Genomic DNA, 27,681 nt, shown 5'->3' on the forward strand with positions numbered 1-27,681 from the left:
CCCAACATGGCCGCCCCCACCTCTTCGCCACGCCTAAGATGGCGGCGCGCAGGCGGAGCACTCCCTCCTGCATTCCCGGCCGGGCGCTGCCCCCTTCACGGCCACCGGGGGCGGGGAGCGATGGGCGGGGACGCGGCTGTCTGGACGGGGGGCAGCGGGATTGGCGGCCGCAGCTCCCTCGCAGCAGCCTCGGCGGCCTCGCCGTTCCTCCAGTGCCACTCCCAAGATGGCGGCGGCGCTGCCCCGGCTCTCTCTGCCGCTCCCGCGAGAAGGGGGGGTGAGTCCTCGCGAGAGCGCGCGGGGCCCAGCGCCGACATGGAGCCGGGCGGAGGCGGCGCGGGGGTCCCGGGGCCGCTGCCGGGGAACAGCAGAGGCCGTGGCGGAGCCGCGGGGCCCGGCAAGGCCCGGGATTTGGGCCGCCCGCCGCGCAAGGACTCCGAGGTCAGCGCTGCTGCCGCTGGGCCCGGTTCCGCGGGGTGGGGGGGGGAGGGAAAGCGGCCTTCCCGGGTGAGGCGGGGCGGACTGGACCGGACCGGACCGGACCGGACCGGGCCGCGTCCTCCTCCCCGCTGTGAGCCCGGGGCTGCGACGCTGCGCTCCGGTTCTGCCGCTCGCTAGAGTTTTGACCCGCGCGGTGTTTGGGCTCCGCCGTCACTCCGGGCCGGTCCTGGCCCTTCCGCTCCCCCTGGAGCCCGAGCTTTGGCACCGGTTCCCCTCGGGCCCAAAGCCTTGGCCTGGGCCGCTAACACCGGGGCTTTCGGGACCGGTGCCAGCTCTGTGGGGCCGGCCAGCACCGGGGCTCTGGGGATCGGTGCCAGCTCTGTGGAACTCCGAGGCCCCTCTGCCAGGCCGGTGCGGTACCGGCTGTGCCCAGGGTCGGTACCGGGCCCGGGTGGTGCCGGTTTCCCGTTCATCGTTCTCTTTCCCACCTCTGGGTTGGTTTCACCTGGATGAGACAGGAGGGGGTTTGGTCCTGGGCCACCAGAGGGTCCTGGCAGTGGCCACGACTGCTTCAGGGCTGCTCTGGACCTCTCCCCAGCTCGTGCTGGCTCGGTACCGGCCCGGTACTGGCTCCTCGGGTCTCCGTGTGTCAGGTTGGTCCAGAGATGGCTCAGACCAACCCCTCCAGGTGAGGTGAGGTCCTCCAGGTGAGGACCCCCGAGCCCCCCTGGGTGCTCAGAGGGCTGCATGGGACTGGGTTTATCCCGACTTCTCCAGCACGTTCCCCAGGTCCAGTTTCATATCTGGGTTGGCTCCAGAACCGTCTGGTTCTGTGAGCATCCTCACCAAGGTGGGGGATGCTTGGATGGAGGAGCTCAGCACGGACCCAGCAGCCCTGAGAGAAACCAAGGGTTGGATCTGTCCCTCAGGGGCTCAGGATTTGGGTCAGGAGGGTTCTGCTGGGGTTAAAGGGATTTGATGGTTCATGCCCTAAGACACCTCCTGGATGTTTTTCCAACCTCACCAAAGCTGCTTCTGAGTGTTCCATCCTCACTGTTCCCATCCTTCCAGTAACCTTTGGATTGGGGGGGAGCCCAAATTTTCACCCGTGTCTGCAGAAGGAGCTCTGAGGCCTCCCAGGTCCCACCCCCCCCTCTCCACCCCGAGGTGAAATCCGCCCCCTTCTCTCCTGCTTTATTTTTTTTGGCCGTTTGGGGCTCCCGGGAGTGTTCCGGAGGTGGTGCAGTGTCAGGAGCTGCGGAGCTGGGATGGAGATGCAGGAGGTGGGGAGGAGTTCCCCTGGGAACGATTACACTGCTCCTGCGGGAGCATTTTTGGACTCTTAAAACCGAAAATGCCATCATGGATTTGTGGGGGGATAAGGGGAATTGGAAATATCCCGGGGTGGGGGGTGTTGGAATTTGTGTGTTTTTTCCTCTGCAGTTTAACTGAATTCCACCTTTGCTTGCAGGGATATTCGGAGTCCCCAGACCTGGAGTTTGAATATGCAGATACTGATAAATGGGCAGCAGAGCTCTCTGGTAAGGGGGTTGTCCTGGGAAATCAATCAGTCAATCAGTCGATCAGTCATCCAGGATTTTCTTTCCTGGTGGTGATGAGAGGAGCTCTTCCAACTCCACTATTGCTCTCTTGATGTCTTTCACTGATACTGAAAGTGAGATGTGCAGTTAAATTTTTTAGCCTTATAGCGAGTATGGAATTTGCATTTCCCTCATCCTGGATAAGATTTCCATCTGTGTGGCTGAGCTGCAGCTCTCTCTGCCAGTTCAGTCCAGGTTTGTTGGGAGTTTTTTCCTCTCTGCTCCTTTGACAGAGCTGTACAGCTACACGGAGGGTCCGGAATTCCTGCTCAACCGCAAATGCTTCGAAGAGGACTTCAGGATCCATGGTAAGAACCTTCTCTTGCACCTCTCAGCCCTCTGGGGAGGGAAAGGGATCTCCTGGAGGAGACACGGGGCTCAAGGTGTTACTGCTGTGTCAGAAAGCTGGAACTGTACACTGCTGATCTCTGGGTTTGCACTGGAGAGCTCCCGGGTGCAGGGGGGTTGGCCCCAGGGTGCATCTCCCCCTGATTGTTGATGTCTGTGAGGTGGTTGATTGGTACCAGGATGGATTTGCTGGAACATCCTGGCAGCAACTCTGCATCCAGCTCATTCCAGAGGAGGCCCTGGAGCTGCTGGGAGGGCTGGAGGAGCTCTGGAGCCAGGGGGAGAGCGTAGGGGGTGTTCAGCCTGGAGAAGAGAAGGTTCTGGGCAGACCTTAGAGCATCTTGCAGTGCCTGAAGGGGCTCCAGGAAAGCTGGGGAGGGACTTGGGACAAGGGCCTGGAGGGATGGGATGAGGGGGAATGGATTTAAACTGGAAGAGTGGAGATTGAGGTTGGAGATGAGGAAGAAATTGTTTGGTGTGAGGTGCTGAGCCCCAGGTTGCCCCCAGAAGCTGTGGCTGCCCCATCCCTGGCAGTGTTGAAGGTTGGATGGGGCTTGGAGCCCCTTGGGCTGGGGGAGGTGTCCCTGATCATGGCAGGGGCTTGGAACTGGATGAGTTTTAAGGTCCCTTCCAACCCAACCCAACCCAACCCAAATTCCATGACTCTCTGTTCCCTTTGGGAAGGAAGCTGCTGCAACCCTGTTTTCCATCACACTGGATCCTTTCGAGCTTTTCCAGCAATGCTGGTGTCCAGGGCAGACAGAGGTGCCCTGTGTCCTCACCCTGCCTGCTTTGTTTTTGCAGTGCAGGACAAGAAATGGACAGAACTGGACAAGAACCAGCACCACACCCACGCCATGAGGCTCCTGGATGGGCTGGAGGTCACTGCACGGGAGAAGAGGCTGAGGGTTGCCCGAGCCATCCTTTATGTTGCCCAAGGTGACACCAGCCTTCTGCCCACTTAATTTCCCCATTGCAACATTATTTTCTATCCCTGTATCTTTCATTTCACCTGGGATGTCTGGAATGAAGCGAGTTCCCAGGGGAGCCAGGCAGTTTATGGGGATTTTGTCTTGTCCTTTTCCAGTCCTGCCAGACCTGGACAGTTCCATCTGAATTTTTGCCTTAAAATTAAGAATGTTTTGTTTTATTTTTTTCAATTCCCCCTCCAAAGTGCTCTGTTGGTGTGGGGCGGGCCTGAGGGTCCCTGTAGAGGTGGGGTGCAGTGAGGGTCTTGTTGCAGGCACATTTGGGGAGTGTGGCTCTGAGGCTGAGGTGCAGGCCTGGATGAGGTACAACATCTTCCTCTTGCTGGAAGTGGGAACCTTCAATGCTTTGGTGGAGCTGCTCAACATGGAGATTGAGTGAGTACCAGGGGGAGATGCTGCAAAAGAGGCTCTGGAGCTCCTTGGCAAAAGTTTTTTCCAGTCAGTGGCAATCCTGTTTCTGGTCTGTCTCTCCCTATCCCTAATCTGATCTCTGCAGCTGCTGGAGTGATTCCCATAGTTCTGGGTGGATTATTGATGTAGGATTATTCCTGATTTAAACAGAAATTATCTGTGAGCCATACCGCCAGGACTGGAGTCCCCATCATCCCTGGAGGGGTTTCAGAGCCCTGGGGATGGGGGGCATGGGGTGGGGGTGGCCTGGGCAGGGATGGGGGAAGGGTTGGACCCAAGGTCTGAAAGGGCTTTTCCATCCAGATGGATTCTGTGATTCAGGGTTTCACTCTGGCCTGTGGGTTGCTCAAGGCAGAGTTAAAATGTCTCCCAAGGCCCCTCTGAGGCTGTTTTCCCCCTGCAGTAACAGTGCAGCGTGCAGCAGTGCTGTCAGGAAGCCTGCCATCTCCCTGGCTGACAGCACAGACCTGAGGTATGGAGCAGGGCTGGGACAGGGGGGACATCCAGGGACAAGGGGGGGACCCAGTGACTGCTGAATGCTTTGGTGGGCTGAGACAGAGCTGAGCCTGGGGAGCTGAGGGATTGGGGATGTTCAGCCTGGAGAAGAGAAATGGGGAAACCTCAGAGCACCTTCCAGTTGGATGGGGCTTGGAGCACCCTGGGCTGGTGGGAGGTGTCCCTGGCCATGGCAGGGGTGGCACTGGGGGAGCTTTAAGGTCCCTTCCAACCCAAACCATTCCATAATTCCATCCTGGGGCTGTCCAAGCTTTGGCCCCAGCTCTGTGAGCATCATTGGGTCTGCTCAGATCTGCTCAGTCCCAGATGTCCCATGTGGAGTAAGAGTAAAGTGTTAGAAAGCCATTTTTTTGTGTGTCCTGCTTTAACTTGCAGAGACCTTTTATCCCAGTGCCTGGTGTGGAGCTGGGAATTAGCCTGTGGCTGGGCTGCTCCAGCCTCTTCCAGAGCCCTGGGTGCTGGTGGTGGCTCTGTCACCCATGCCAACCTCTGGTGATTCACCCAACCTTGTTTTTTTTTACAGGGTGCTGCTGAACATCATGTACCTGATTGTGGAGACTGTTAGGCAGGAGGCTGAGGGGGACAAACCTGAGTGGAAAAGCATGAGACAAACCTTCCGTGCAGAGCTGGGTGAGGAGCAGGCACTTGGGATTTGATGGGATGGAGGTTTCCAGGGGTGAGGAATGGGAGAGTGAGATGGAGTTAAGCTGTAGGAATCAGTTAACAGGGACTGGCAGCACTGGGTTGGTTTCTGCTAGGCTGAGCTGAGGGATGAGCAGAAGCAGCCAACCAACCTTCTCTGCTCTCTGAGTGCTCTTTCCTTGGGGTAAAGTATTTGAATATTGGAGCTGTTGTTTCCTCTCAACACTGAGGTTAAAAATTATGGAGGTTGCAAGGCCTTGGAAAGAAGAAGAACTGAAGATTACAGAATGGTTTGGGTTGCAAGGGACCTTAAAGCTCATCTAGTTCCAACACTTTGCCAGAGCAGGGACACCTCCCCCCAGCCCAGGTTGAGATGGGGGATGTGAGAAACCCTGGGAGGGTGCAGGGGTTATTGGTTGGGGTAAGGGCAGGGATGAGGAAACCTGACTGTCACTGCCATCTGGTTCCAGGAGCCCCCCTGTACAACAATGAGCCCTTCTCTGTCATGCTCTTTGGGATGGTGACCAAATTCTGCAGTGGCCATGCTCCTCACTTCCCCATGAAGAAGGTGCTGCTCCTGCTCTGGAAGACTGTGCTGGTGAGGAGAGGTCCTAGGGTGTACTGATACTCTGGGTGTCTGTGTGGCAGAGGAAGGCAGTTCTGCCCTGGGAGCTGGCTGTAATCACCCCCTTCTCCTGACCTTCAGCTGAATGGATTGTGCCCTGTTAAACCCATCCCCAGGTTTCATCCTTGAGGGGAGTGTTGGATATTTGGATACCAGGGGTGGACCCAAAGCAAAGTCCCTGCCTGGTGTCTGGCTGAAGGAAAAAGTCCACACCTGGAGGGATAACCCCCTGTCCCTTCTGTGACACTTCCCTGGCCCTCCACAGCAAGAGCAGTGTGGGGACAGGCAGCTCTTGTTTTACACCCCGGGGGAAGGATTTGGGACTCCTGGAGTGCAGATCCTGCGGGGAGGAGAGGCAGAGGACTCCCCTGGTGCCAAAGAGTGCCCTGTGCTCAGGGTGCTTTGTTCTCCCTTACAGTGCACTCTGGGGGGCTTTGAGGAGCTCCAGAGCATGAAGGCAGAGAAGAGGGAGATCCTGGGCCTGCCACCACTCCCCGAGGACAGCATCAAAGTGATCAGGAACATGCGTGCAGCCTCCCCCCCTGCCTCTGCCTCCGACCTCATTGAGCAGCAGCAGAAGCGTGGTCGGCGGGAGCACAAGGTGAGGCCAAGGACAGAGAGGTCTGGGGAAGAGTGCCTGGAAAGCAGCTTGGTACAGCAGGATCTGGGAGTACTGTCTGGCTGAACATGAGCCAGCAGTGTGGCCAGGTAGCCAAGAAGGCCATTGGCATCTTTGCCTGGATCAAAAACTGTGTCCAGCAGGAGCAGGGACGTGATCGTGTCCCTGGACTCAGCTCTGGTGAGGTCACAGCTTGAGGATTGGAGGATTGTGTCCAGTCCTGGGCACCACAGTCTAAGAAAGGCCTTGAGGTCCTGAAGAGTGTCTAGAGAAGAGCTGTGAGACTGGTGAGGTGTTTGGAGGGCATGTCACATGAGGAGCAACTGAGGGAACTGGGTTTAGTCTGAAGAAGGGAAAGCTCGGGGGCCGTCAGTCCCTGAAGGGAACCCACAGGAAGGCTGGAGAGAGACTTAGGTAAGAATGTCCAGGGATAGGACATGGGGAAACAGTTTTAGAGTGAAGGAGAAGAGGTTCAGACTGCATCTTAGGAAGAAGTTCTTCAGTAGGAGGGTGGTGAGACTCCGGAACAGATTGCCCAGAGAAATTCTGGCTGCCCCCTCCCTGCAGGTGTTCAGGGCCAGGTTGGATGAGGCTTGGAGAATCCTTGTCTGGATGAGAGGTGTCCCTGCCCATGGGGGGTTGGAGGAGATGATCTCTGAGGTCCCTTCCAACGTCAGCTACTCTGTGATTCTGTGATCTTACTGCTCTCTACAGCCACCTGAAGGGAGGTTGTGGAGGGGATGGTGTTGGTCTCTTCTCCCAAGTAACTTGCAATAGGATGAGAAGAAATGGGTGTAAGTTGTGCCAGGGGAAGTTTAGTTTGGATATTAGGAAAAATTTCTTTCCTGAAAGAGTGGTGAGGCATTGGAATGGGGAGTGGTGGAGTTGCCATCCCTGGAGGTGTTGAAGAAGTGTTTAGATGTGGTGTTTCTGGAGATGGTTTTGTCATTGTGGGAGTTGAATTACCCTTGGACTCGATGATCTTGAAGGTCTTTTCCAACCCTGATCATTCTGTGATGAGGAAGGGGACAACTGGGAACTGGACACCCATGTTGGAGCAGTTTTGTCCCTAGGGTGTTCACCTGCCTGCTCTTCTCTCTGCAGGCACTGATCAAGCAGGACAACCTCGATGCCTTTAATGAGCGGGACCCTTACAAAGCTGATGACTCCCGGGAGGAAGAGGAGGAAAATGATGATGACAACAGCTTGGAAGGAGAGACCTTCCCCCTGGAACGGGATGAAGTCATGCCCCCCCCCATCCAGCACCCCCCCAGTGATCGCATCACCTGCCCCAAGGGGCTGCCCTGGGCCCCCAAGGTCCGGTGAGTCCCTGGGGAGAGGGAAGCAGAGGCTGAAAAATCCTGAAAGCTTCAGCAGGGAGGTGGGGAGGGTGGTGGAGATGGTAGGATCTGGTGGTCAGTTTCCTGGCTGTTCTTCCAATGGGGTGGGCTCAGCACCATCTCCTTTAGCTGCCCACGAGGCTTTTCCTCAACACCCTGAGCCTGGGGCTGAAGTGGAGATGTGGCTCTTGTTCCTTTTGTCACAGGGAGAAGGACATTGAGATGTTCCTGGAGTCCAGCCGCAGCAAGTTCATCGGCTACACCCTGGGCAGGTGGGTTCCCCAGAGCCAGCCTGGGGTCTGCTGATTTGAGGAGGGGCTTGCTGGTGCCCTCTACTTGGCCACAGAAGAGTCCTGAGCTCTCTGACTCCTCTGCAGGGGGGTGGTCTCTGACCTGTTTGTGAGGAGGGCTCAGGTTTGCTCCTGCCTGCACCCAGCCTGGCTCTTTCTTTCCCTTTTCCCCAGTGACACCAACACAGTGGTGGGCTTGCCCAGGCCCATCCATGAGAGCATCCGAACCCTGAAGCTGGTGAGTACATGGATGGATTCCCAGATGTTGTTTGGGTGCCCCTTCCCCATCCCTCTGCACCCATCACAGCTCAGGGCCAGGGGTTCATTATCCTGACTCCTCTCCTGCTTGATCAGGTTTTTATCTAATCCATGGTCTCCCAGGCTGGCCGAGTGCCTCTCCTCACTGGTTTCCTCCCTCTCCTCACTGGTTTCCTCCCTCTCCCCACTGGTTTCCTCCCTCTCCCCACTGGTTTCCTCCCTTTCCCCACTGGTTTCCTCCCTCTCCTCACTGGTTTCCTCCCTCTCCTCACTGGCCTTGTCCCAGAGGTGATGCCAGCAGCCACCACCCTGCCCACCAACACCTGGGATAGGATTAATGGGAGGGGCAGGATTTCAAAATCTGCTGGGTCCATGCTGGGGCTGGTGGCAGGGCTGGGGGGCGTCCTTGGTGTCACTCCCTGCTCTGTCCCTTGCAGCACAAGTACACATCTATAGCTGAGGTGCAGGTGCATATGGAGGAGGAATTCCTGCGCTCCCCACTCTCTGGGGTGAGTGTGGGGATGAGGATGGGGTGAAGCTCCCTGGGGGGCACTTGGTCCCACCAGGGCTTTGGGTAGGAGCTGGGGGAGGTGGGGAGGAGAAGTGGTTTCTCTGAGAAAGAGGGGATGGGTGGTGGTGGTGGTGGTGGTGGCAGCTCCTGATGTGAGGTTTCTTGGTCTCTCCTGGCATCAGGGGGAAGAAGAAGTGGAACAAATCCCTCCAGAGATCCTGTACCAGGGCCTGCTGCCCAGCCTGCCCCAGTACATGGTGAGCTGGGGGGCACTGGGGGTCTCCAGGCTCCATGGAGGGGCTTCCCTCCACTGCTCCCTTACCACTCCCCTCTCCCAAAGGTTTTCTCCCCTGTTCCTCCTTCCATGCAGTGGGGAGATGGACCTGTGGCCAGTCCCTTGTTTCCATCCCCTCTTCCATCTCTCCCTCCTCCCCAGATTGCTCTGCTGAAAATCCTCCTGGCTGCAGCCCCCACCTCCAAAGCCAAGACAGATTCCATCAACATCCTGGCAGATGTCTTGCCAGAGGAGATGCCGTGAGTGGCCCTGGAGGATGAGCAGAGGTGCTGGGTATTGGTAGGAAGGGAAGAAGAGGACAGGAGGGAGCCAGGCAGGGTGACACCATTTGGGTTGTGGCCTCCCGGGTGGTCAGACTGTGTTCTGCTGCGTGGTGTGCCAGGAACTGTGTGCTGGTGCAGGGGGAGGTGGCTGCTGAGAGGCCAGGGGGTGATGACAGAACTGTCTGCTGACACCTCCAGGTGTGGGCAGTGCCCCAGCCCAAGGGTCCCTTTGTGTCCCTCAGGACTACAGTGCTGCAGAGCATGAAGCTGGGGGTGGATGTCAACAGGCACAAGGAGATCATTGTCAAAGCCATCTCTGCTGTGCTGCTTCTCCTACTCAAGCACTTCAAGCTCAATCACATCTACCAGGTGAGGTGGACCAGGCTCTGGCCACCCTGCATGGGTCTCTGGGGGTGGACATGACCCACAGAGGGGTCCTGTTCACCCACTTTTCTCCCCAGTTTGAGTACATGGCCCAGCATCTGGTCTTTGCCAACTGCATCCCACTCATCCTGAAGTTCTTCAACCAGAACATCATGTCCTACATCACTGCCAAGAACAGGTAGTGGAAGGGGCTGCCCACCTCCATCCCTGCCTGCTCTGGGGTGGTTGGGGAGGAGTCTCCACTTGCTTTGTCTTTTCACAACCCCTCCCATGGGTCCCTGGGGAGGTGCCTACAGCAGCTGATGCCCATTGGGGAAAGGTGGGGTTTGGGGGAGCAGCGTGACCTCCCCCTCTCCTTCCTGCAGCATTTCTGTCCTGGATTACCCATACTGTGTGGTGCATGAGCTGCCTGAGCTGACAGCAGAGAGCCTGGTGAGTCCCTTCCTACTCTGCCAGGTCCTGGGGGGCTTCCCAGGGGCTGGAGGGGGCAGCAGGAGCTCCAGCACCCAACCCTGCCTCCTCCTGCTCAGCCCCTGAGAGGCCAAGGGGCTGAGGAGATGATGAGGAGAGCAGAGCAGCTTCTCCTCATCCCCACTCCCATCTCTTCCCTGACTCCTGCCTCTGCTTCCCTGCAGGAAGCTGGAGACAACAACCAGTTCTGCTGGAGGAACCTCTTCTCCTGCATCAACCTCCTGCGCATCCTCAACAAACTGACCAAGTGGAAGCACTCCCGGACCATGGTGAGGGCTGAAGAACCCCCTGGGATGCTGGGATGGGGTTGTCACAGGGTGCCCAGGCTGGGGGAGGATCATGGAATGGGTTGGGTGGGAAGGGACCTTAAAGCTCCCCCAGTGCCACCCCTGCCATGGTCAGGGACACCTCCCCCAGCCCAGGGTGCTCCAAGCCCCATCCAACCTTCAACACTGCCAGGGATGGGGCAGCCACAGCTTCTGGGGGCAACCTGGGCCAGGGGCTCAGCACCCTCACACCAATTTCTTCCCCATGTCCAACCTCAGTCTCCCCTCCTCAAGTTTTAACCCATTTCCCTTGTCCTCTCCCTACCCCCCCATGTCCAAAGCCCTCCCCCAGCTTTCTTGTAGCCCCTTCAGATATTGGAAGATTGCTCTGAGCTCACCTGGGAGCCTCCTCTTCTCCAGGCTGAACACCCCCAATCCCTCAGCCTGGCTTCCCAGGGAGGTGCTCAGCCCTCTGAGCATTTCAGTGGCTCTACCCTGGACACATTCCTGGAGCTCTGTGTCCTTCTTGTGTTGGGGACTCCAGACCTGGACCCAGTACTCAGGTGGGGTCTCAGAGCAGAGCAGAGGGGGAGAATCCCCTCCCTCAACTACTGTCTGTGCTCTTTTGGTGAAAGAGCTCTTTTTTCTTCCTCCTGTTCTGAGGGTGCCCCCCAGACCTCTCTGTGGAGGCAAGAGGGGGTGGGTGGCAGGGTTGGTGTGTGGCACATGTGCCATGGGAGCTGCCAGGTCCCCATGTCACCTCACTGTCCCCTGCTGCCCTGGGGGGCTCTGTTCCCTGCAGATGTTGGTGGTGTTCAAGTCTGCACCCATCCTGAAGCGGGCACTGAAGGTGAAGCAGGCCATGATGCAGCTCTATGTCCTGAAGCTGCTGAAGGTCCAGACCAAGTACCTGGGCAGGCAATGGAGGAAGAGCAACATGAAGACCATGTCTGCCATCTACCAGAAGGTCCGGCACCGCCTCAATGACGATTGGGCCTATGGCAATGGTATGGCTGGGGGGCTGCAGGGTCCCCTTACCCACTGCCAATCCTTCCTGGGGCAGTGGCAAAGACTCAGAGAATCATTTGGGTTGGGAGGGACCTCTCAAGGGCATCCAGTCCAACCCCCTTGCAGTCAGCAGGGACACCCTTACCCAGATGAGGGTGCTCAGAGCCTCCTGACCTTCAACATCTCCAGGGATGAGACTTCAGCCACCTCCCTGGGCAGCCCATTCCAGTGCCTCTCTGGAAAGAATTTTTTCCTAATATCCAACCTAAACCTCCTCTGGCAGAGCTTAAGCCCATGGTCTCTTGTCTTACTGGTAGCTACTTGGGAGAAGAGACGGACCCCCCCCCCTGGCTCCAACCTCCTTTCAGGGAGTTGTAGAGAGTGATGGATGAGGTCTCCTCTGAGCCTCCTCTGCTCCAGACTGAACACCCCCAGCTCCCTCAGCCCTTCCTCAAAGCAGGAATCTGTGCTGTTCCTCACAGAACCTGTGCCATTGTTCCACTCCCCTCCTGCTAAAGAACATTTTCCTCCCAACCAACCTAAATACACTCTAATTTGAAGCCCCAGGGAGGAAGCTGAGACCTCATCCCTGGTGATCCTCAAGATGAAGCTTGATGAAACTCTGAGGGAAAGGACCTCTAGAGGTCCCTTCCAACCCCAATAATTCTCTTGATTCAATGCCCCTTTGTGCACCCAGAGCTGTCACTTTGTCCCTCATGCTCTGTGCTCTCAGCTCTGGGGGTTGTGGTGGCAGAAGCATGTGGCAGGTGACAGCAGCTGCTGGAGCCATTTGCTCGCCCTGTGCTCTTCACAGCGACCCTCCACAACCCTTCCTGAAGGACTGGGGTTGGCTGCAAGCTCTCCAGCTCCCTTCCAACCCCACCTTTTCCCTCCTGCCCAGACCTGGACGCTCGTCCCTGGGATTTCCAGGCTGAGGAGTGTGCGCTGCGCGCCAGCATCGAGCGCTTCAACTCCCGGCGCTACGACCGAGCCCACAGCAACCCTGAGTTCCTCCCCGTGGACAACTGCCTGCAGAGTGTGCTGGGTCAGAGAGTGGACCTGCCCGAGGACTTCCAGGTCAACTATGACCTCTGGTTGGAGAGGGAGGTCTTCTCCAGACCCATCTCTTGGGAAGAACTGCTGCAGTGATGGACAGATGGATGGGGAGGGGGTTTGGGGACATCTCCAGGCCAGCTCAGTGCTGAAGGACATGGGGACTGGGGTTTGGGATAAGGGGGGGAAAGGTGGAACCCCCACACACACACATTCGTGGGCTTGGGAAGAGCTGTGGGGATCCTGCCCAGGCACTGTCCTGCCCCTCTGCCTCCATGCCAGGTTCGAAGTGAAGGCTTGGTGGAGGTCACAGTGTCCCCAGAGTGCCCCGTGGGGGGACACCTCTCCATCTCTCCATCCACACCTCTGTGTGCTCCATCCCGAGGGGTTTGGGTGTATCATCCCCTCCGCCTCCTGCCCCCCCCAACTGGTGCAGGGAAGGGGGAGATGAAGGGGGGGAGGAGAGTGGGACAAATGCTGAGAGACTTGGGGAGCAGAGGCAGGAAAAGTGTGTCGTCGTCCCCCTGCCTAGGCCCTGCTTGGGGACACGGGGCTGAGGGGGATTTGGGGGCGGGGGGTTCAGGGTCTGGGGTGGGCTGGAGGCTGCAGTCCGCCCTCACCCCGCTGGGGGGGGTGGGTGAGCTGTACAGATCGAGAGAGAATATCGCGACATCTCTGCGCCCGGGGTGTTGGTCTGTCTGTGTCCTCTTCCCCTGGGATCCCTCCTGTCCCTCCTGGGCTCTTCCCTCTGTCCCCACCCCCTTGGGCTCTGGCTGTGTCCCTGCTGCCCACGTTGCCCCTGGCCATGTAACCCCCCCCACCCCAAAGCCTGTCCCTCACACCATGCCTCAGTTTCCCTGCCAGAGGCCCAAATCCCAGGAGGTTCCCTCCTGGATTGAGGGGAAAGGGAGGCAGAGCAGGGGCTCCAGCCCCCCCCTCTCACCACCCCCAGGCTGCTCTCCTTCCCCCCAGGTGCCGCTAGCATCCCTACCAGCCCCCCCAAACCCCTTCCCCAGGGCAGGACAGCCCATAGGGGAATTGGGTTTCCTTTACTCTCTCCTGCAGCCCCGCCAAAATCTTCCTCAGCAGCCAAAGCTGTAAATAACTTATGAAAAAAAAAGTGATTTATTGCTTGGAAATCCCCTCCGGTGGAGGGGGGGCTGTGAGGTGCCTCAGGTGAGGGTGGGCACCCACTGGGTGCACTGCCAGGGTGTTGAGATGGGTTGGGTGCAGAACAGCCTCAAAATTATAGTTCAATTGGACTGAAAACTTTGGGGGTTTGGCCCAAATTGGGCCTCCCTGGAGGGCTGTGCTGCCTGATCCAGGTTCCCCCCCCTCAGGATACAGGGGCTGGAGGCAGTCTGGTGCTGCAGTTCTGGGGTGTCTTGGAACTTTATAGGGTGTCTTTGGCACTTTTGGGGATGGTTTAGGCAGTTCTGGGGGGTCCTGGGCAGTTTTGGAGAAGTTTTGGCAGTTCAGAGGGGTTTTATCTAGTTTTTCTTGGGGGGTCTTTGCCAGTTTTGGGGCTTCTGTAGCAGTTTTGGGATAGGTTGAACAGTTTTAAGGTGCTTTGGCAATTTTGGACTGGTTTTAGCTGTTTTGGGGTGGTTTTTTTCAGTTTTGTTCTGTCTTTGGCAGCTTTGGGGTGTCTTTGGCAGTTTTGTGCTGGTTTTGGTAGTTTTGGGGTGGTTTTTTGCAGTTCTGGGGTGTTGGGTTTGGGGTTTTTTTCAGTTTTGGGGGGGGGGGTCTTTGACAGTTTCAGGCTGGTTTTGGCACTTCCGGGGGAAAAAAAAAAGGGGGAAAACCCTTTAATTTGCCCACTTCTTCCCCCCAGCACCCCACCCAGAAGGGTACCAGGGGTGGGGGTCCCACCCAGCAGGACTGGTGACCCCACCAACCTGCTCCCAAACTCCTTGGTGACAAACACACATTCTGAAGAGGGGGGTGTGTGTGAGTGCTGTGTCCCACCCCATGGCAAGGGGGCGGGGGGAGGCTCACGTAGCCCAAGTCAGCAAACTGCTGGTCCCCTCTTTGCTTTTCATCCTCAGTGGCACCAGGGGAGAAGATTTGTAGTCGTGTTCGGGGATTGGGTCGAAGGGGGGGGGGTGGGTGCCCAGCCCTGGAGGCGGGGGGAGGCTGTGCAGGGAATAGAGGGGGTTGATGCTGGGGTGGGGGCCGGGAGAAGAAGGGAGACCCATGAACCCAGCGAGGTTGCTGTGAGCAGGGGGGTAGGGGGACATGCAGGGGGATGGGATGCTCTCGGGGGGGGGTAGGAGCCCCCCAGGACTGCCAGGACCCGAGTTTGGCCACAGGTTGTTCTGCAGCTGGAAGACAAGACCGAAAAAAACCCCAAAACCATCCCAAAGTGAAAGGGTGTGTGTGTGTGGGGGGAAGGATAAAGAGTGGGGACCACATCACCCCCTCCTCCCCCTTGGATCCCAGTCATCCCCCCTCACCAAAACCAGGTCCCCCCGAACCCCTCCTGTGTTCCCTCCCCCCCCCGGCTCTCCCCCAATCCCCTCGGAGCCTCCCTCACCCCCCCGGCGGTTCCCCCAATCCCCTCCCCAGCTTCCTTCCAACTCCCCACCCCCGGATCCCCTTCACCCCCCCTGGGTTTCCCCCAACCTCCCGTGGGATCCCCCCCTCCCCAGGATGCAGAGCAGGCGCTGCCTTTTTTTTATTTGCATTGCCTGGAGTGGGGGGGGAATTAAATCCTGGTTGAAATTTTCCTCCCCCCTTCCTTCCCGTGCCCCCAAAGTTGAGGTTTAAATTATTTTTATGCTTTTTAGTGTTGAGGGGGAGGGGGGGAAAGTCAGTTTTGCAGAAAAGAGGGGGGGGAAGCAGTGATGGATGTAGGACAGCACAGGGGTGGGGGTTTTTTGGGATACATACCCCCCCACCCCGAAACCTGCCCCATAAGGGGAGATGGGAGCGGGGAGAACACAAAGCTGGGTGATGGGGGTCACCCTGTGGGGGTGGGGAGTGCAGTAGGACGGGACCCCTGCCCGGGGGTTGTCAGGAGGGGGGGACAGCTTCCCAGCATCTCTCACCTCCTGGATTTTCCCAAACCGCTCCCGTTTGCGCCACTTGGCCCGGCGGTTCTGGAACCAAACCTGGGTGGGGAGAGGAAGGGATTGAGGTGCCGGGAGCCTGGGATAAGCCCCCGCCCCCAACCTGGGACCACACTCATCTTCCTGGCAGGAAAAAAACACAAACCTATGTCACGATGTCCCAGTATCGCGATAAACCGGAGGTGAGGGGAGGAAGCCGCCCTCGGAGCTCCCCAGATCCCTTCTCTCCCGAGAGCAGGAACCTCTCTTATCCCGCTTGGAAAACGAGGTCCCTGCTTCCCCCCCCACTCCCGCCCGGTTCTTTTCTCTCCTTTACCGCAGGTCTCGGTGCAGGATGAGGCCCTTTGGGTCCTGCAGGGTCCCCCTGACCCACCTGCATGTCCCCCCCGTGCTGGGCTGATGACAGCTCCAGCAGCAGCTCCCAGGGATGAGGAGAAGGAGGAGGAGGAGGTGGCACCGGGCTGCTCCCCACGGGGCTCCCACCCATTCCATCTCAACCCCCCCAAAACCAGGGCTGGAGGGGCTGTGCTGTGGGTGCTGTGTCCCATGCCTGGGACATGTCCCCAGCTCCTGCCCCACAGGGAGGGCAGCACCAGGACCTGGTGGCACCCCATGGGTGCTCCCTTCATCACCCCGGATTTGGTGGCACTCCATGGGTGCTCCCTTCTCCCTTTGTCATCCCTGTCTTTGCTTTCCACCCCACCCGGTGCCCCTCCAGCCACCTCTTCCCACCGGGAGCCTCAAACCGCATGGAGATGCCCCCAGGAAGAGCTCCAGCTCTGACACAAGTGGGACATGGGCAGCCAGGTGGGTGACAAGGACGGGACATGCCAGCCCCAGCCCCATCTGTGCTATCCTCCTGGGATGGCAGCTCCATCGCTGAGAGTCCTGAGGATGATGGGGACATTGGGAAATCCCGGTGGGGGATGCTGGGAGGGGGAAAGATTGGCAGGGACCTCCCAAATTTTGGCTCTCCTCACCCCTTGGGGAGAAGTGGAGAGAGCTTAGGGAGGGATCCAGCACCTGCACCCTGTGCCCTGGGCTGGTATTCCCCCTCTGGGGACTTCGAATAAACCCCTTGGGAAGAACAACTCACTCAGCAGCACTTTGCAGAGGAGGGAAAAAAACCTCCTCCAGCTCTGCCCAGCACCTCCTGAGGTGACCGTGCCCACCCCTGGGGGATCCAGGGACCCCCACCCATACCTGCACCCTGGCTTCCGTCAGCTCAGTCCTCAGTGCCAGCTGCTCCCGGGCATAAACGTCGGGATAATGGGTCTTCTGAAAAACCTTCTCCAGCTCCTCCAGTTGGAATGTGCTGAACGTGGTCCTGTTCCTCCTCTTCTTTTTCTTGTTCTTGCCCAAGGGTTCGGGGCCCCCGTGTTCCTGCAGGGTGCTCAGGGGTGCTGCCAGCAGGGACCCCAACTCCCCGGGGGGTTCCCCAGGGGTCCTGCAGGATCCTGGCATGCCCTGGTACCCAGCTTTGCAGCCCTTCTCAGTGCCTGGGGTGGAGAGAGGCACAAGGTCAGGGGGGCAGGAGGGGATGAAGCCTCCCGCCTTCCTGCGGGAACAGAGCAACGGCTTTGGGGGTTCCTCACCGCTTTCCCTCCCTGGGGTGTCTGGTGAAATGGGTTCAAAGGGGATAAAGTCACAGACACATGTTTCAGAGGTCATCTTTGTCCCCTGGGAGGGGCGTTTGTCCCCAGACCATGGGGACACACGGAGCTCAGTGGCTCCGGGTGCTGCTGAGACCCCCGAGGAGCTGAACCAGGAAAGGGACAGCCCTGGGATGGGGGACTTGGTGGATGGGAAGGGGACAGCTTGGGGAGCTCAGCAGCTGAGGGGACACAGAGGCTTCATCTAGGAAGAAAATGCCCATAAAATGCTGGGTTTTGCCTTAACTTCACTCCCACCCCAAGCTCCAGAGTCCTGGACTGGCTGCAGGTGGCAGCCACCACCCCCCTCAGAGGGACAGGATCGGGCCCACTGCCCAGTCCTGAGCTGGGGGGGGGGGGGGGAGGGGGGGAAATGGGCTCCCTGGTGCCCATCCTTGGTGCCCAAGGATCCTCCTTCCCGGTCCATTATCCTAGAGAAATGGGGGTCCCCAACCCAGCTAGGGCTCTGCACCCCCAAAACCAGCCCCCACCCGTGGCCTTTTCTGGACTTTTGGTTTTGATTTCTGGTTGTTTCCCAGTTAAGGCAATTTGGAGATTTTGGCGTGCAGCTGAGAGCTGAGATGCAGCTGCTTTGAATTAATGGGAGAATGGTATTTGGGGAGGGGGATCTGAGGGGGACAATTGCTCCCCAGCCCCCTCGGTACCGACCTGGCTACACACCCCGGGGGGGCAACAGCAAAGGGACGAGGTCAACTTGGCCTTTCCTCCCTGCTTTGTCCACCAAAGAGCTTGGCTGCTGGGCCAGGGGGGTTTAATGATACAAAAAAACTCCAAAACCAAGCAAAGAAACAAACAAAAAACCCACCCCAAACCAACCAAAATAAAAATATCCTGTTGACAAACGTGTCAGGTTTGGGGTTTTCCCCCTTTTCCAAGGCAAGGCGCCGCATTTCTGAGCAGTTTTGGGGTTGGAGACAAATAAATAAATGGCCAGAAAGAAAGAGAAGGCAGGAAGAGAGCAGGATACAGGCATGTAGCTAAACAAACACGGCATTGCAGGGGGACAAAGAGGACTGGAAAAAGGGGAGATATATAAATACATTTATATATATTTATCCCCACACCTCCTTCTTCATCTGACACCCCCTGAAAGATTTGGCAGGGCTGGGGAAGGCAGCAGCTGGGGAGCAGCTGTTTAATTCTTGGGTTAAGCGGGAGGGGAAAGGAGAACTCCAAACTCCAAAGGGATCGTTAGGAAAGGGATGGGGGCACGGAAAGGGCTCCCAGGAACAGGGAGGTGGTGGTTTTGGGAAGGCCCCACAACCACCCTCTAAAACCACCGCCGGGGCTTGCAGCATCTCACCCGCCGTCCCGGGAGCAGGTAAGGGAGATGGAGAGGACCGGCTCAGGGGCCTTGGGGGTTTTTTTTCTACCTGTTTTTTCTCCCCCCTTGGTTGGGAGCAGGGCAGCTTTGCCAAGCCCCACCTGGTTCCCATTACACCCCCAGTGCTGCATTTTTCTTATATTAAAGAGAAAATGTTGGGGTGGGTATGTGGAGGGGGGAGAAATAAAAAGCCGGTGGGACCTGGGAGCTCCTGAGGGAACAGGATGAACCCGGTAAGTCCCGACGGGAGGGAAAGGACAAGGGAAGAGGTGGGAGCGATGGGGAGAGCCTCGGTGAGAGACGGGTCCGAGCCTGGAGAGGGGTGCGGAGTCCCGGGAGCCGTGCACCGGGATGTACCGGGAGCCCCAAGAACCGAGCAGCGAGGAGGTGGATGCATTGGGGGTCCCGGGCATCGGGGAGTGGGATGCAGAGTGAGCCGAACACTAGGGAACTCCGGGGAACCGGGACCGCCGGCGCTGGGCACCGGGGAGCTCCATGCTTTGCCAGCCCCAGAACCGGGCACCGAGGCTCGGGAGCCCTGGGCCTGTTCGTGCTGCCGCGGGTCCCGCCCGGTGAGTCCTGGACAGGGCCGGGCTCCGTCCCCGGTAACGGGCTCCGTCCCCGTCGGGACGCGCTGCTCCTCGTCCCGGGCCGATCCCCGCCGTCGCGACAGCGAGCCCGGGTCTCTCCCACGGCTTCTTCTCCCTCTTTCCCCTCCTAAATTCCCCCTTTATGAAGGGAGGGAACGATCCTGGAGACCTCGGCCTCTGTCGCGACACAATCCCGGCTACCAGACCCTTGCCGGCTCCCGTCGGGGGATGCCCTGGCGGTCCCCGCTTCGATGGGGCCATGTCGCGATAACGGCCAACTCGGTGAACCTGATCGGCGACAGGACGCTCTGGGGGGTTGGGGACCAGGGATGGGAGTCCCCACAGACTCTCCGAGGCGGGAATTAGGAAGGACGAAAGAGAAGCAGAGAGGAGTCAGGAGGTGTGTGTATGTGGGGGGGGTGGGGGTCGGTAGTTCTGGGCTCCCCCCCTCCACCCGCCGCTCGCCCCGGTACCTGCAGCCCCGAGCGGATAAAAACGCTTCCCATGGACGGCCACGGCGGGGGGGCCCGGGCTGGAGACCCCCAGGTAGCGGGGTTCTGCCTTGTCCGGTGGGCAGGGGGCCGGGCGGGGGCTGAGCGGCGGTGGGTGCCGGGGGGGACCCGGTGGTGCGATGGTGAAGGCGATGGGTGATCGAGGGAGTCCCGGCCGGGGTCCAACCCGACGAAGTGGGGGGAAAATCGGGCAGTCCGGTGCCTCCATGGCCGCAGATTGGAGGGTTCGCCAGGGGGGTTGACCGGCGGGGAAGGGATTTTGTGCGGGGGGCCGGGGAGGAGGGGGATGGGGGGGATGCGAAGGGAGGGATCGACAAGCACCCCCCCCAAAGCACATACATGCCCCCCCGCACACCCCAGACCAGTCACGTGTGCCCTCCCATCCCCTTCGTTAACCCTCTAATTCCAATTCCCTCCTCCCCCCCAGCCCCAAGGTCCCCTTCCAAGTCGGTCGGACCCCAGCAGCATTCCCTGCTCCATCCCGGGGGAACAGAAAGGGGGGAGAGCCCTGCTCCTCCTCCCCTCCCAGCGCTCCCAGTGTCTCCCAGCTACAGGAAATGCCCAGGGCCCTTAATTGATTTCAAGCTTCACCCCCAACTGTTCTAAGAGGCTCAAAATCCCAGGAAAAGGGGAGAAAAATCCGGTTTTCAGGCACCCTCTGGATTTTTTTACCCCTTTCCTCATCCCATTTTTGTCATTTCCTTCCCCAGGACCAGGGCTGAGGCCTGGGGCAAGTTGATTCAGGGGTGATGGTGGGATAAGGGGAGATGACCCTGGGATAAGGAATCCAGGATCTCCTGGGGTCGTTTCCATCCTTGGAGCTGGTGCTGGGGGGCTTTACTCGGTTTGCCCCCAGTACTGTGGAGGTCCCATCCTGTTCCCCACTCATCAAACACCCCAGGATTCGAGTCCCCCCCATTTTGGCTTCGGTTTCTGCAGTGAGTGCTGGTGTTGGTGCAGAGTGGATGAGAGTTGGCCTGGAACATTATATTTATATATATATATTATATTATATTATATTTATATTATATGTAATTATTTTATTTTATGTTTCACTTTGAATTTTATTTTCTATTTTCTATTTTATTACATATGTATATAAAATTTTAGTTTATTTTAATTACACTCTCTCCTTTTTTTCCTACTCTGCGTCCATCCGCTTCGCAGCCGCGGTGGCTACTCCCCGAGGCCAGGCACTTTTGGGATAGGTTTTTTGGAGGGGAATTTTACAACTCTGGGGGTGTCTCATGGGTCAAATTAGTGATTCCAAGGTTCGGTGTCACGGCGAGAGGGAATGGAATGAAGGGGAAGAAAGAAACGAGCCGCTCTCTGGGCTGAGGGCTGAGTTTTTCCTCCTCCATTTGCTGTTTCTGCACAAGCACAAATCACCGCTTTTCACTCGCCCGGAGACATCGCTCCGGGGCTGGGAAAAATAAAGTGCGGGGCAGGGGCTGAGCTGCACGGGAGCAGCAAAGGGAGGCGGAGCAGGAACAGCTCCCGGGGTGTTCAGCAGCGGAACACCGGGAGAACACTGACCAGGAGATATTTGCTTTGATTTCTCGGAGGTGTCGGGGCAGTCTTTTCATTATCCCCGGCGCAGAGTGAAGCTGGAATCACAAGACAATCCTGTTGTAAAGAGCTTGAGATAAAAAGAGAAGATCTTTATGTTCTAGTTGCGTGGCTTGGCAGCAGCTGTGGGGCTGCCCCAGCCGTGTCGGGTCCTCGCAAAAAAAAAACCAAACCGTGTTAGGGCAGGAGCACAGGGTGGGATCAATCCCAGATGGATTTTCCAGCTCCCCGGGCAGGGAAACTGCGTTTGGGAGGAAAAAAGAATGGCTGGGTTGTGATCCTAGGCTCAAATTTTTCCTGGTAGAGTCCTAGTGGGTGCTGAGTGTGCCCCCTCCTCACCCACCCCCCTGATGCTCCCTCTGCATCCTGCAGTCCTCCCTGGTGCTTTCCCTTCATTCTTCCCAACTGGAGCTGCTGATGTTTTCCCTGGTGGATTGCTCCTGTGTTTTATAAATATTTGTTCAACAAGGACTGGAAGTCCTCTGGAATGCAACAAATCATGAAGTAGTCTAAAAATGAGCATAGTGCCTGGAAGGGCTCCTTAATTTCCACCTGCCTCACCCAGTTTTACTGCTGGAGTTTAATGGGGTTTAATGGTGGAAGGATGAGCCTGTCCACCTGTGCTGGTGGTGTGGGATGGGACTGGTTTGGGATGTGTTGTTTTTTCCATTGCTGGGGCAGGTGGAAGAGGCTTGGGAAATGGTTTTGGCCTCTGGGATTTGGGGGATTTGGGCTCGAGAAGTTTAGGATATCTGTGGGATCGCTTCATGGAGATGCTGAGGACCTCCTGGGTTCTCCTTCTGAACCTGTCACCAACACTCTGTCTTGGATTTTCTTGTGTGTGGAACCAGAGCAGGGTGCCCCAACCTCCTGGATGGGTGGATGGATGCGTTGGGTGCCCTGAGGTCAGGGTGACCGTGGTGGGTGCCTCTCCTTAGGGCACCATGGACCAGGGTTGGGAGGTCCATGTGGTGCTCCAGGGTCTTGCTGGGGTTCATTTACCACCAATCACATTATTTATGGCCAAAGGATGATCCCAACAATCTTTGCTAAAAAAAACCACAAACGACCCAAAACCAACCAAACCTTCCAGGAGAAACTTTTCATAAGGTCCCAGTGTCCAGCTCTGAACAGGGGACAGGACGCTGGGTTGGAAATTCCTTTTTTGTGGATTTGTTTTAATTACATCTGTTTGTAATGTAACTACATTACAAACAAGCCATGGCAAGAAAGCACCAAGTGCAGTGGGATGTTCTGGGGACAAAAGTTTTCTGGTTTCCGTTTCTCTCCTCTGCAGGGATTTCTTCCTCGCCCTCACAGAGCCCCCCCTTTGGCTCTTTGCAGCCCATCGGATCTCCAAGCATCCCCGGGAACTGCTTCTCTTCCCCTGGGATCAGGAGATGCCACTGAAGAGCTCGGTGGGAGGCCGGGGGGGGGTTGCATAGCTCGGGGGTTTGCAGGAACAGTTTCTGCACTTCCTGAGCTTCCCAACCTTACCCGGAGCCTCGGAAATGCTGGTGAGGGACAGAGCAACGTCCGATGGGAGGACCAGGAAAGGGCTTCTCCTTCTCCAAGGAAATGTTTGAAGGTTGAGGGGTGGAGATGAGGCCCAGCAGTCGTGCTTCAGCCCATGTTTTGTTTGTTGTTTTTTTTTTTCTCTCAAGGGGCTTGGGTTTTTTAATCATTATTTTGACTCCGTGTTGTGCGGTGTGGGAAGAATAACTTCCTGGGAGCTTCTGGAGTTGCAGCTGTCTCGGAGGACAAGGGGACAGCTTGGCTACAACATGGGAGGTTCAGGGTCAAGTGAGAAGGGACAGAGCCTGGGGAAAACTGTCCTGCTGCTACCACTATTAGACACCAACCCCCTCTCCAGCTTGTGGCATCTCCATTCCTGTTGGGTGGCTGCAGCCCAAGCTGGGAGCAAGGTTTGGAGGTTCTCCAGACTGGAGGCTCTGCCAGCTCTGCTGCTCCTCAGAACCCCCTGTGTGGATGAAAGAAAGTAGGACAACACAACAGAAGCTATTCCCTCTATCCCCTGGGAGGATGGAGGATGTGCATCTGGGGGAAGTCCATGAGGTTCTTCCCTTGCCTGAGGGACCCAGTTGGCCACACTGGCTGCTCCTCTGCTGGAGCCCCAGGAGGACCTTCTCCTAAAGCCCAGAGGAGTCATCCCTGGCCTGGTTTACACCCTTGTTGGGTGCCAACATACTCCTCTAGTTTGTCTTGGGCATCTCTCTGTCCCACAGGGACAACAATCTTGGCCACGAGCAGCAGAGTATCTGTGCCTTGGTTTGCATTGCTTTGTTGCTAAAGCTGCAGAGCTCCTGGGGTGGTTCTGTCCTCAGCCCTTGTCCATCCCCCTCCCAAATATCCCAGAAAATCCTCCCATACCCAATGCATCCCAGCCTCAAGTTTGATCTTGCTCAGGAATACACACATTGACAGCAGGGAAAAAACCCAACACCCTAACTTTGTTAATTCACTCACTTGTTGGTCCCAACCCTGATTTGTGCTGGTGGGTGGGAGATAGAGCCCCTCACTCTGTCCCTGCTGGAAACCCAGCAGCTCCACCAGGTTTGGTACTTGCTGAGGGTGAGGAGGGTGAAAACAATCCCCAAAACAAAGCCCAAGGAAAAATGTCCACCAAAAATATCCATCCAGGTGGAAAAACGGTGCCCAGAGGCAGGGGCCAACCCCTGGGTCCCACGTGGTTTTCCAGGGATGGAGAGAGGTTTGTAGAGAGCTGTTAAATTCCAGATGATCTGTAGATGGGATACACATTTATAGAGGGGAACATTTACATATTTGTTCATAGTTATATATAATACACAGTTATAGATGGAACATATTTATTCATAATTTAATATAGTACACATATATATAAATATATCATGCATATCCATACACATATATTTAGAGACTTATACACATAATATATTCATGCAGATTTAGGTGGAATACACATTTATAGACATACACATACCATACGATAATGAATATTCAATATGCACATATCTATATACACATGCATATTATATATTCATGTGGATTTAGACAATACACAGTTATACACACATATGATTGAATATTCATATACGTACACCTTTATAGACATGTGCACATTATATATTCATGCATATTAATATATCCATTTATAGCATATACACATTATATATTCCTGTATATTCACACACAGCTTTATAAACACATTTTATAATGAATATTTATATATGATACATTCACAGACACATAAATGCTATATACATTAATGAATATTCATATGTGTTCACCTTTATATACACACGCACATTATATATTAATACATATTCATATATTAATACATATTCATATATTTATAATTTATGGACACATGCACATTTAATGTTCTTGCATATTTATATACAATACACATTTATACACGTTCTGTATTCATGCATATTCATATAAAACACATAGGCATATACACACTATACAACCATGAATATTCATATGTACATATATTCATATACACAAGCTTGTTATATATTCATGAAGATTTATCTATAATACAGATTTGTATATACATGCACATTATATATTCATGCAGATTTCTATAAATACACATTTATAGCCACACAAATTCATATATTCATGCATGTCTGTGCCCATACACAGTTTTTGACCCACACAGCTCTACGTTAATGTATATTTATACAGAACACCCACATGGAGACCTACCCACTGCTATATTAATGCAGATTATACACAACACACCCAGCCCCATTGCCATGTACATGTTCATGCACATTGAGAGCCATGCAGATCGATCTCTGACGCTTTCATTCCACGCAAATGGCATTAAAATCATTTTGCTTACCAGCACTGAACTGTTTTTGTAGCCGTTCACCTTACGGGGGCTTAAAGCCACAGGGATTTGTATCCAGCTGGCACAGAGGTCCAGGAATCACCCCACGGATTTGCAGAAAGCTACAAATTTGCCAAAAATTCTTAGGATGGTGTCGGCTGCTCTGGAGCTAAAATCCTGTGGAGATAGCGAGGAGGGAACCGTGGCTTCTGCAATCACACTGGCACCAGGGAGGATATTTTTTTCTGGGGAATAGTGAAATTGTTGAAACAGCGATTATTTTGGGGGTTATTTAATTTTTTTATTAAGTTTTGTTGTTTAATTTTAAATCTTTTCCCCCCCGTTATTTTTTTTTTTTTCGGGTTAGTTAATTTTTTTTCTTTTCTTTTCTTTTGGAAATCTTTTAAATTCTTGTTTGGGACCCCGGTGTTGATTTTTTTTCAGGGCTGGCTTCGGAGTGTGCCGTAAATTCAGGCTGGTAATAACAACCGAGGAAACCAAAGCCGCGAAAACAAACCGCGGGGCTGGAGCCCGGGGGGGGGGGAATTAAACCCGGCGGGAAAGCCCAGCCCAGAGTTTTTGTAAACGTTTTGGAGCTGGGTTAAAAGATTTAAAAAAAAAAAAAAAAAAAAAAAAAAAGAGAGAGAGAGAGAGAGAGAGAAAAACTACCCCCAAATCAACACTATTTTAGTAACGTAGAAACGGGCAGGTTTTTTTTGCTGATTAGTCATAGTAATAATAATAATTAAAAAAAACCCAAAACAAAACACAAAAGAGCAACTTGAAGAGTTTTATAAAGTGGTTGAGAGGAATAAATCAATTTAATCTCTCCGGGCGGCTTTAAATGAGGATCCGGCCCCTTCCTCGCAGTTAAGGACAGGGGTGGATTTCCAGCGCTGCTTCGTTCCGTTTCTGTAAATAGAATTTTACCCCGGGACTGCAGAGGGATGGATGGATCCTTTCTCCCAGCCCGATGTTGTGCTGTTTACTGGGTGTTTTTTCTGCTTTAATAAGGAAAAAAACCCACAAAACGGTATTTTCAGGCTGCTTTGGAAAGTGCTTCAGGATGGCAAATTCAGCCTTGTTTTGCCTTCCAGCTGCTCTAAATATATATATATATAATATATATTATTAAATTTTTTTTTTGGGGGGGAGGGTGCTGAAATGAAGCTGGGAAGTGGCTGGAGTTGGGATTTGGGAGAGATGCTGGGCTTGATCTGTGCTTGGAGCAGAAATCCCAGTAAATGCGTGTAACTGGGAACCAGCTGGGATTTCTGACTCCTAAAAATCCCAGAATGCTGGGAAACTCGGTAATTCATCTCAGGATTCAAAAGAATTTATCCCAGAAGTGGTAGGATTGGAGTGGATTTGAGTTTCTTACTTTTGAGGGACGCTGATCCAGGATGTAAAGATGAAATAATGGGAGGTAATAAAAGGGGTCACTTTTGGATTTAATATCTATATAAAATTAAGAGCAGGATCCTACCCCTGAACTCCTGCAGCCAGCGTTGTGTCCCCGTGGGAGGCTTTGTGCAGTCAGCTCCTTTTTTCTGGAATTGCATGGGGTGAGTTTGGGTTGGTTTTTTTTGTCTTGTTTTTTTTTTTTTTTTTAAGTTTTTTCATCTGGAAAAATTGTTGGAAACGGTAAAAAAAAAAAGGGGTTTGTTTTGAAGAAGTTTAGCTCCCTGTCTGTGCAAGCAAGAAAAGGCTGAGCTGATCCCAGGAGGGATGAGGAATAAATCCAAACCCGTCATAATCAGTAAGAATTCCTCATTGTCATGGGGAATACATCAAACCCTTCCAGAAAGGAGCTCCAAGATCTTTCCAGTTTCGGGTCCTGGTGATCCCGAATTATCCCGGTGAGGGCCCTGCTGCTACGGAGGAAAACCAACCCCAAAACTCCACTTTGGGATTTTCCAGCTGTTCCCCTCCCCGGTGGATTGATGGATTTATTCCTCTCATCCCCCTAACGAGCCATTTCCAGATTCCAAGGAATTCTACCGGGAGGGGTGAAATCTTGCTCCATAAATCAGAGGTGAAGCTGACAAGTGCTGCCTGCATCATTATCCCGGCGAGCTGGGGAGATCCCAGGTACTGCTGCCTCCTTTGCAAATCCCAATAAATCTGGGAGTAATCATTCCCGACAAAGAGGCAGGAAAAAAGGAGAGAGAGAAAAAAAAACCCAACCCAAAACCAAAAAACAGGCACCGGAAAACATTTTCTTGCCTTCAAATGTAAGTGGAAAATTTATTGCTGGGTAAGCAAACAGGAAAATTTAGGAAATGTGAAAGGAAACAGGAAAGTTTTAGGAAAAATTATTTAGTACAAGGAAAATTCTGTCTGGTGAATCTGTAATAAACAGGGATGCAGAGAGTCAGCCTGTGGTTTGTGGTTCTTGGGATGAATTTGTAGCAAGTCCGAAAAAAATGAAGGAAAAAAAGATTAATTTAATTTTTGAGGAGTAAAATAAAGGGGGAAAAAAAGTAAATAAATCCAAGGATCTCCAACTGTGTTCTGAAAGGACGGTGGAGCTGGAGCCGCTTGCCTTCTGGTTTGTGTTTAGCCTCTGGGGGGAAAAAAACCTTTTTTTTTTTTTTTTCCTTAAGGAGAAGATTTATTTTATGAACTGGCCGACACCTGAAAGTAATTGGAATTTTTTTTTTTTTTTTGGTGGGAAGGGGGGGAAAAGAGCCATCCCAGGGAGCTCTGCAGGGAGCTGGGTTTTCTCACTGCTGGGGCTCCCGTTCCATCAGGGCTCACCCAGATG

General features: G+C 54.8%; 2 protein-coding genes across 9 annotated transcripts; one reads left to right on the forward strand and one right to left on the reverse strand.

Annotated features, from left to right (window-relative positions):
• The first annotated feature begins 23 nt into the window (after positions 1–23).
• STRIP1 (striatin interacting protein 1) lies at positions 24–13,009 on the forward strand. 8 transcript variants are annotated; one of them, XM_071768584.1, is made up of 22 exons: positions 131–277; positions 1,513–1,724; positions 1,913–1,982; positions 2,276–2,350; positions 3,195–3,329; positions 3,634–3,754; positions 4,194–4,262; positions 4,830–4,936; positions 5,419–5,546; positions 5,992–6,174; positions 7,297–7,514; positions 7,739–7,804; positions 7,997–8,060; positions 8,518–8,589; positions 8,774–8,848; positions 9,028–9,125; positions 9,392–9,518; positions 9,611–9,711; positions 9,899–9,965; positions 10,169–10,273; positions 11,073–11,277; positions 12,180–13,009. In XM_071768584.1, the coding sequence occupies exons 2-22, from the start codon at positions 1,710–1,712 to the stop codon at positions 12,425–12,427; spliced, it is 2,349 nt and encodes a 782-aa protein (XP_071624685.1). In that variant the 5' UTR covers positions 131–277; positions 1,513–1,709; the 3' UTR covers positions 12,428–13,009. The 8 variants fall into 8 exon arrangements, with proteins under 8 accessions (XP_071624678.1, XP_071624681.1, XP_071624680.1 ...); XM_071768583.1 differs by lacking the exon at positions 131–277 and adding an exon at positions 297–441; XM_071768577.1 differs by lacking the exon at positions 1,513–1,724 and having other exon boundaries at positions 24–277; positions 2,276–2,370; positions 3,214–3,329.
• Positions 13,010–14,276: 1,267 nt separating this feature from the next.
• On the reverse strand, positions 14,277–19,838 carry ALX3 (ALX homeobox 3). The gene is made up of 4 exons (XM_071768156.1): positions 19,463–19,838; positions 16,606–16,901; positions 15,382–15,444; positions 14,277–14,655 (listed from the first exon to the last, which is right to left on the reverse strand). The coding sequence occupies exons 1-4, from the start codon at positions 19,836–19,838 to the stop codon at positions 14,326–14,328; spliced, it is 1,065 nt and encodes a 354-aa protein (XP_071624257.1). The 3' UTR covers positions 14,277–14,325.
• Positions 19,839–27,681: the final 7,843 nt, after the last annotated feature.

The sequence above is a fragment of the Heliangelus exortis genome, chromosome 25 (genome assembly GCF_036169615.1).
Source record: "Heliangelus exortis chromosome 25, bHelExo1.hap1, whole genome shotgun sequence".
Lineage (NCBI taxonomy): Eukaryota > Metazoa > Chordata > Aves > Apodiformes > Trochilidae > Heliangelus > Heliangelus exortis.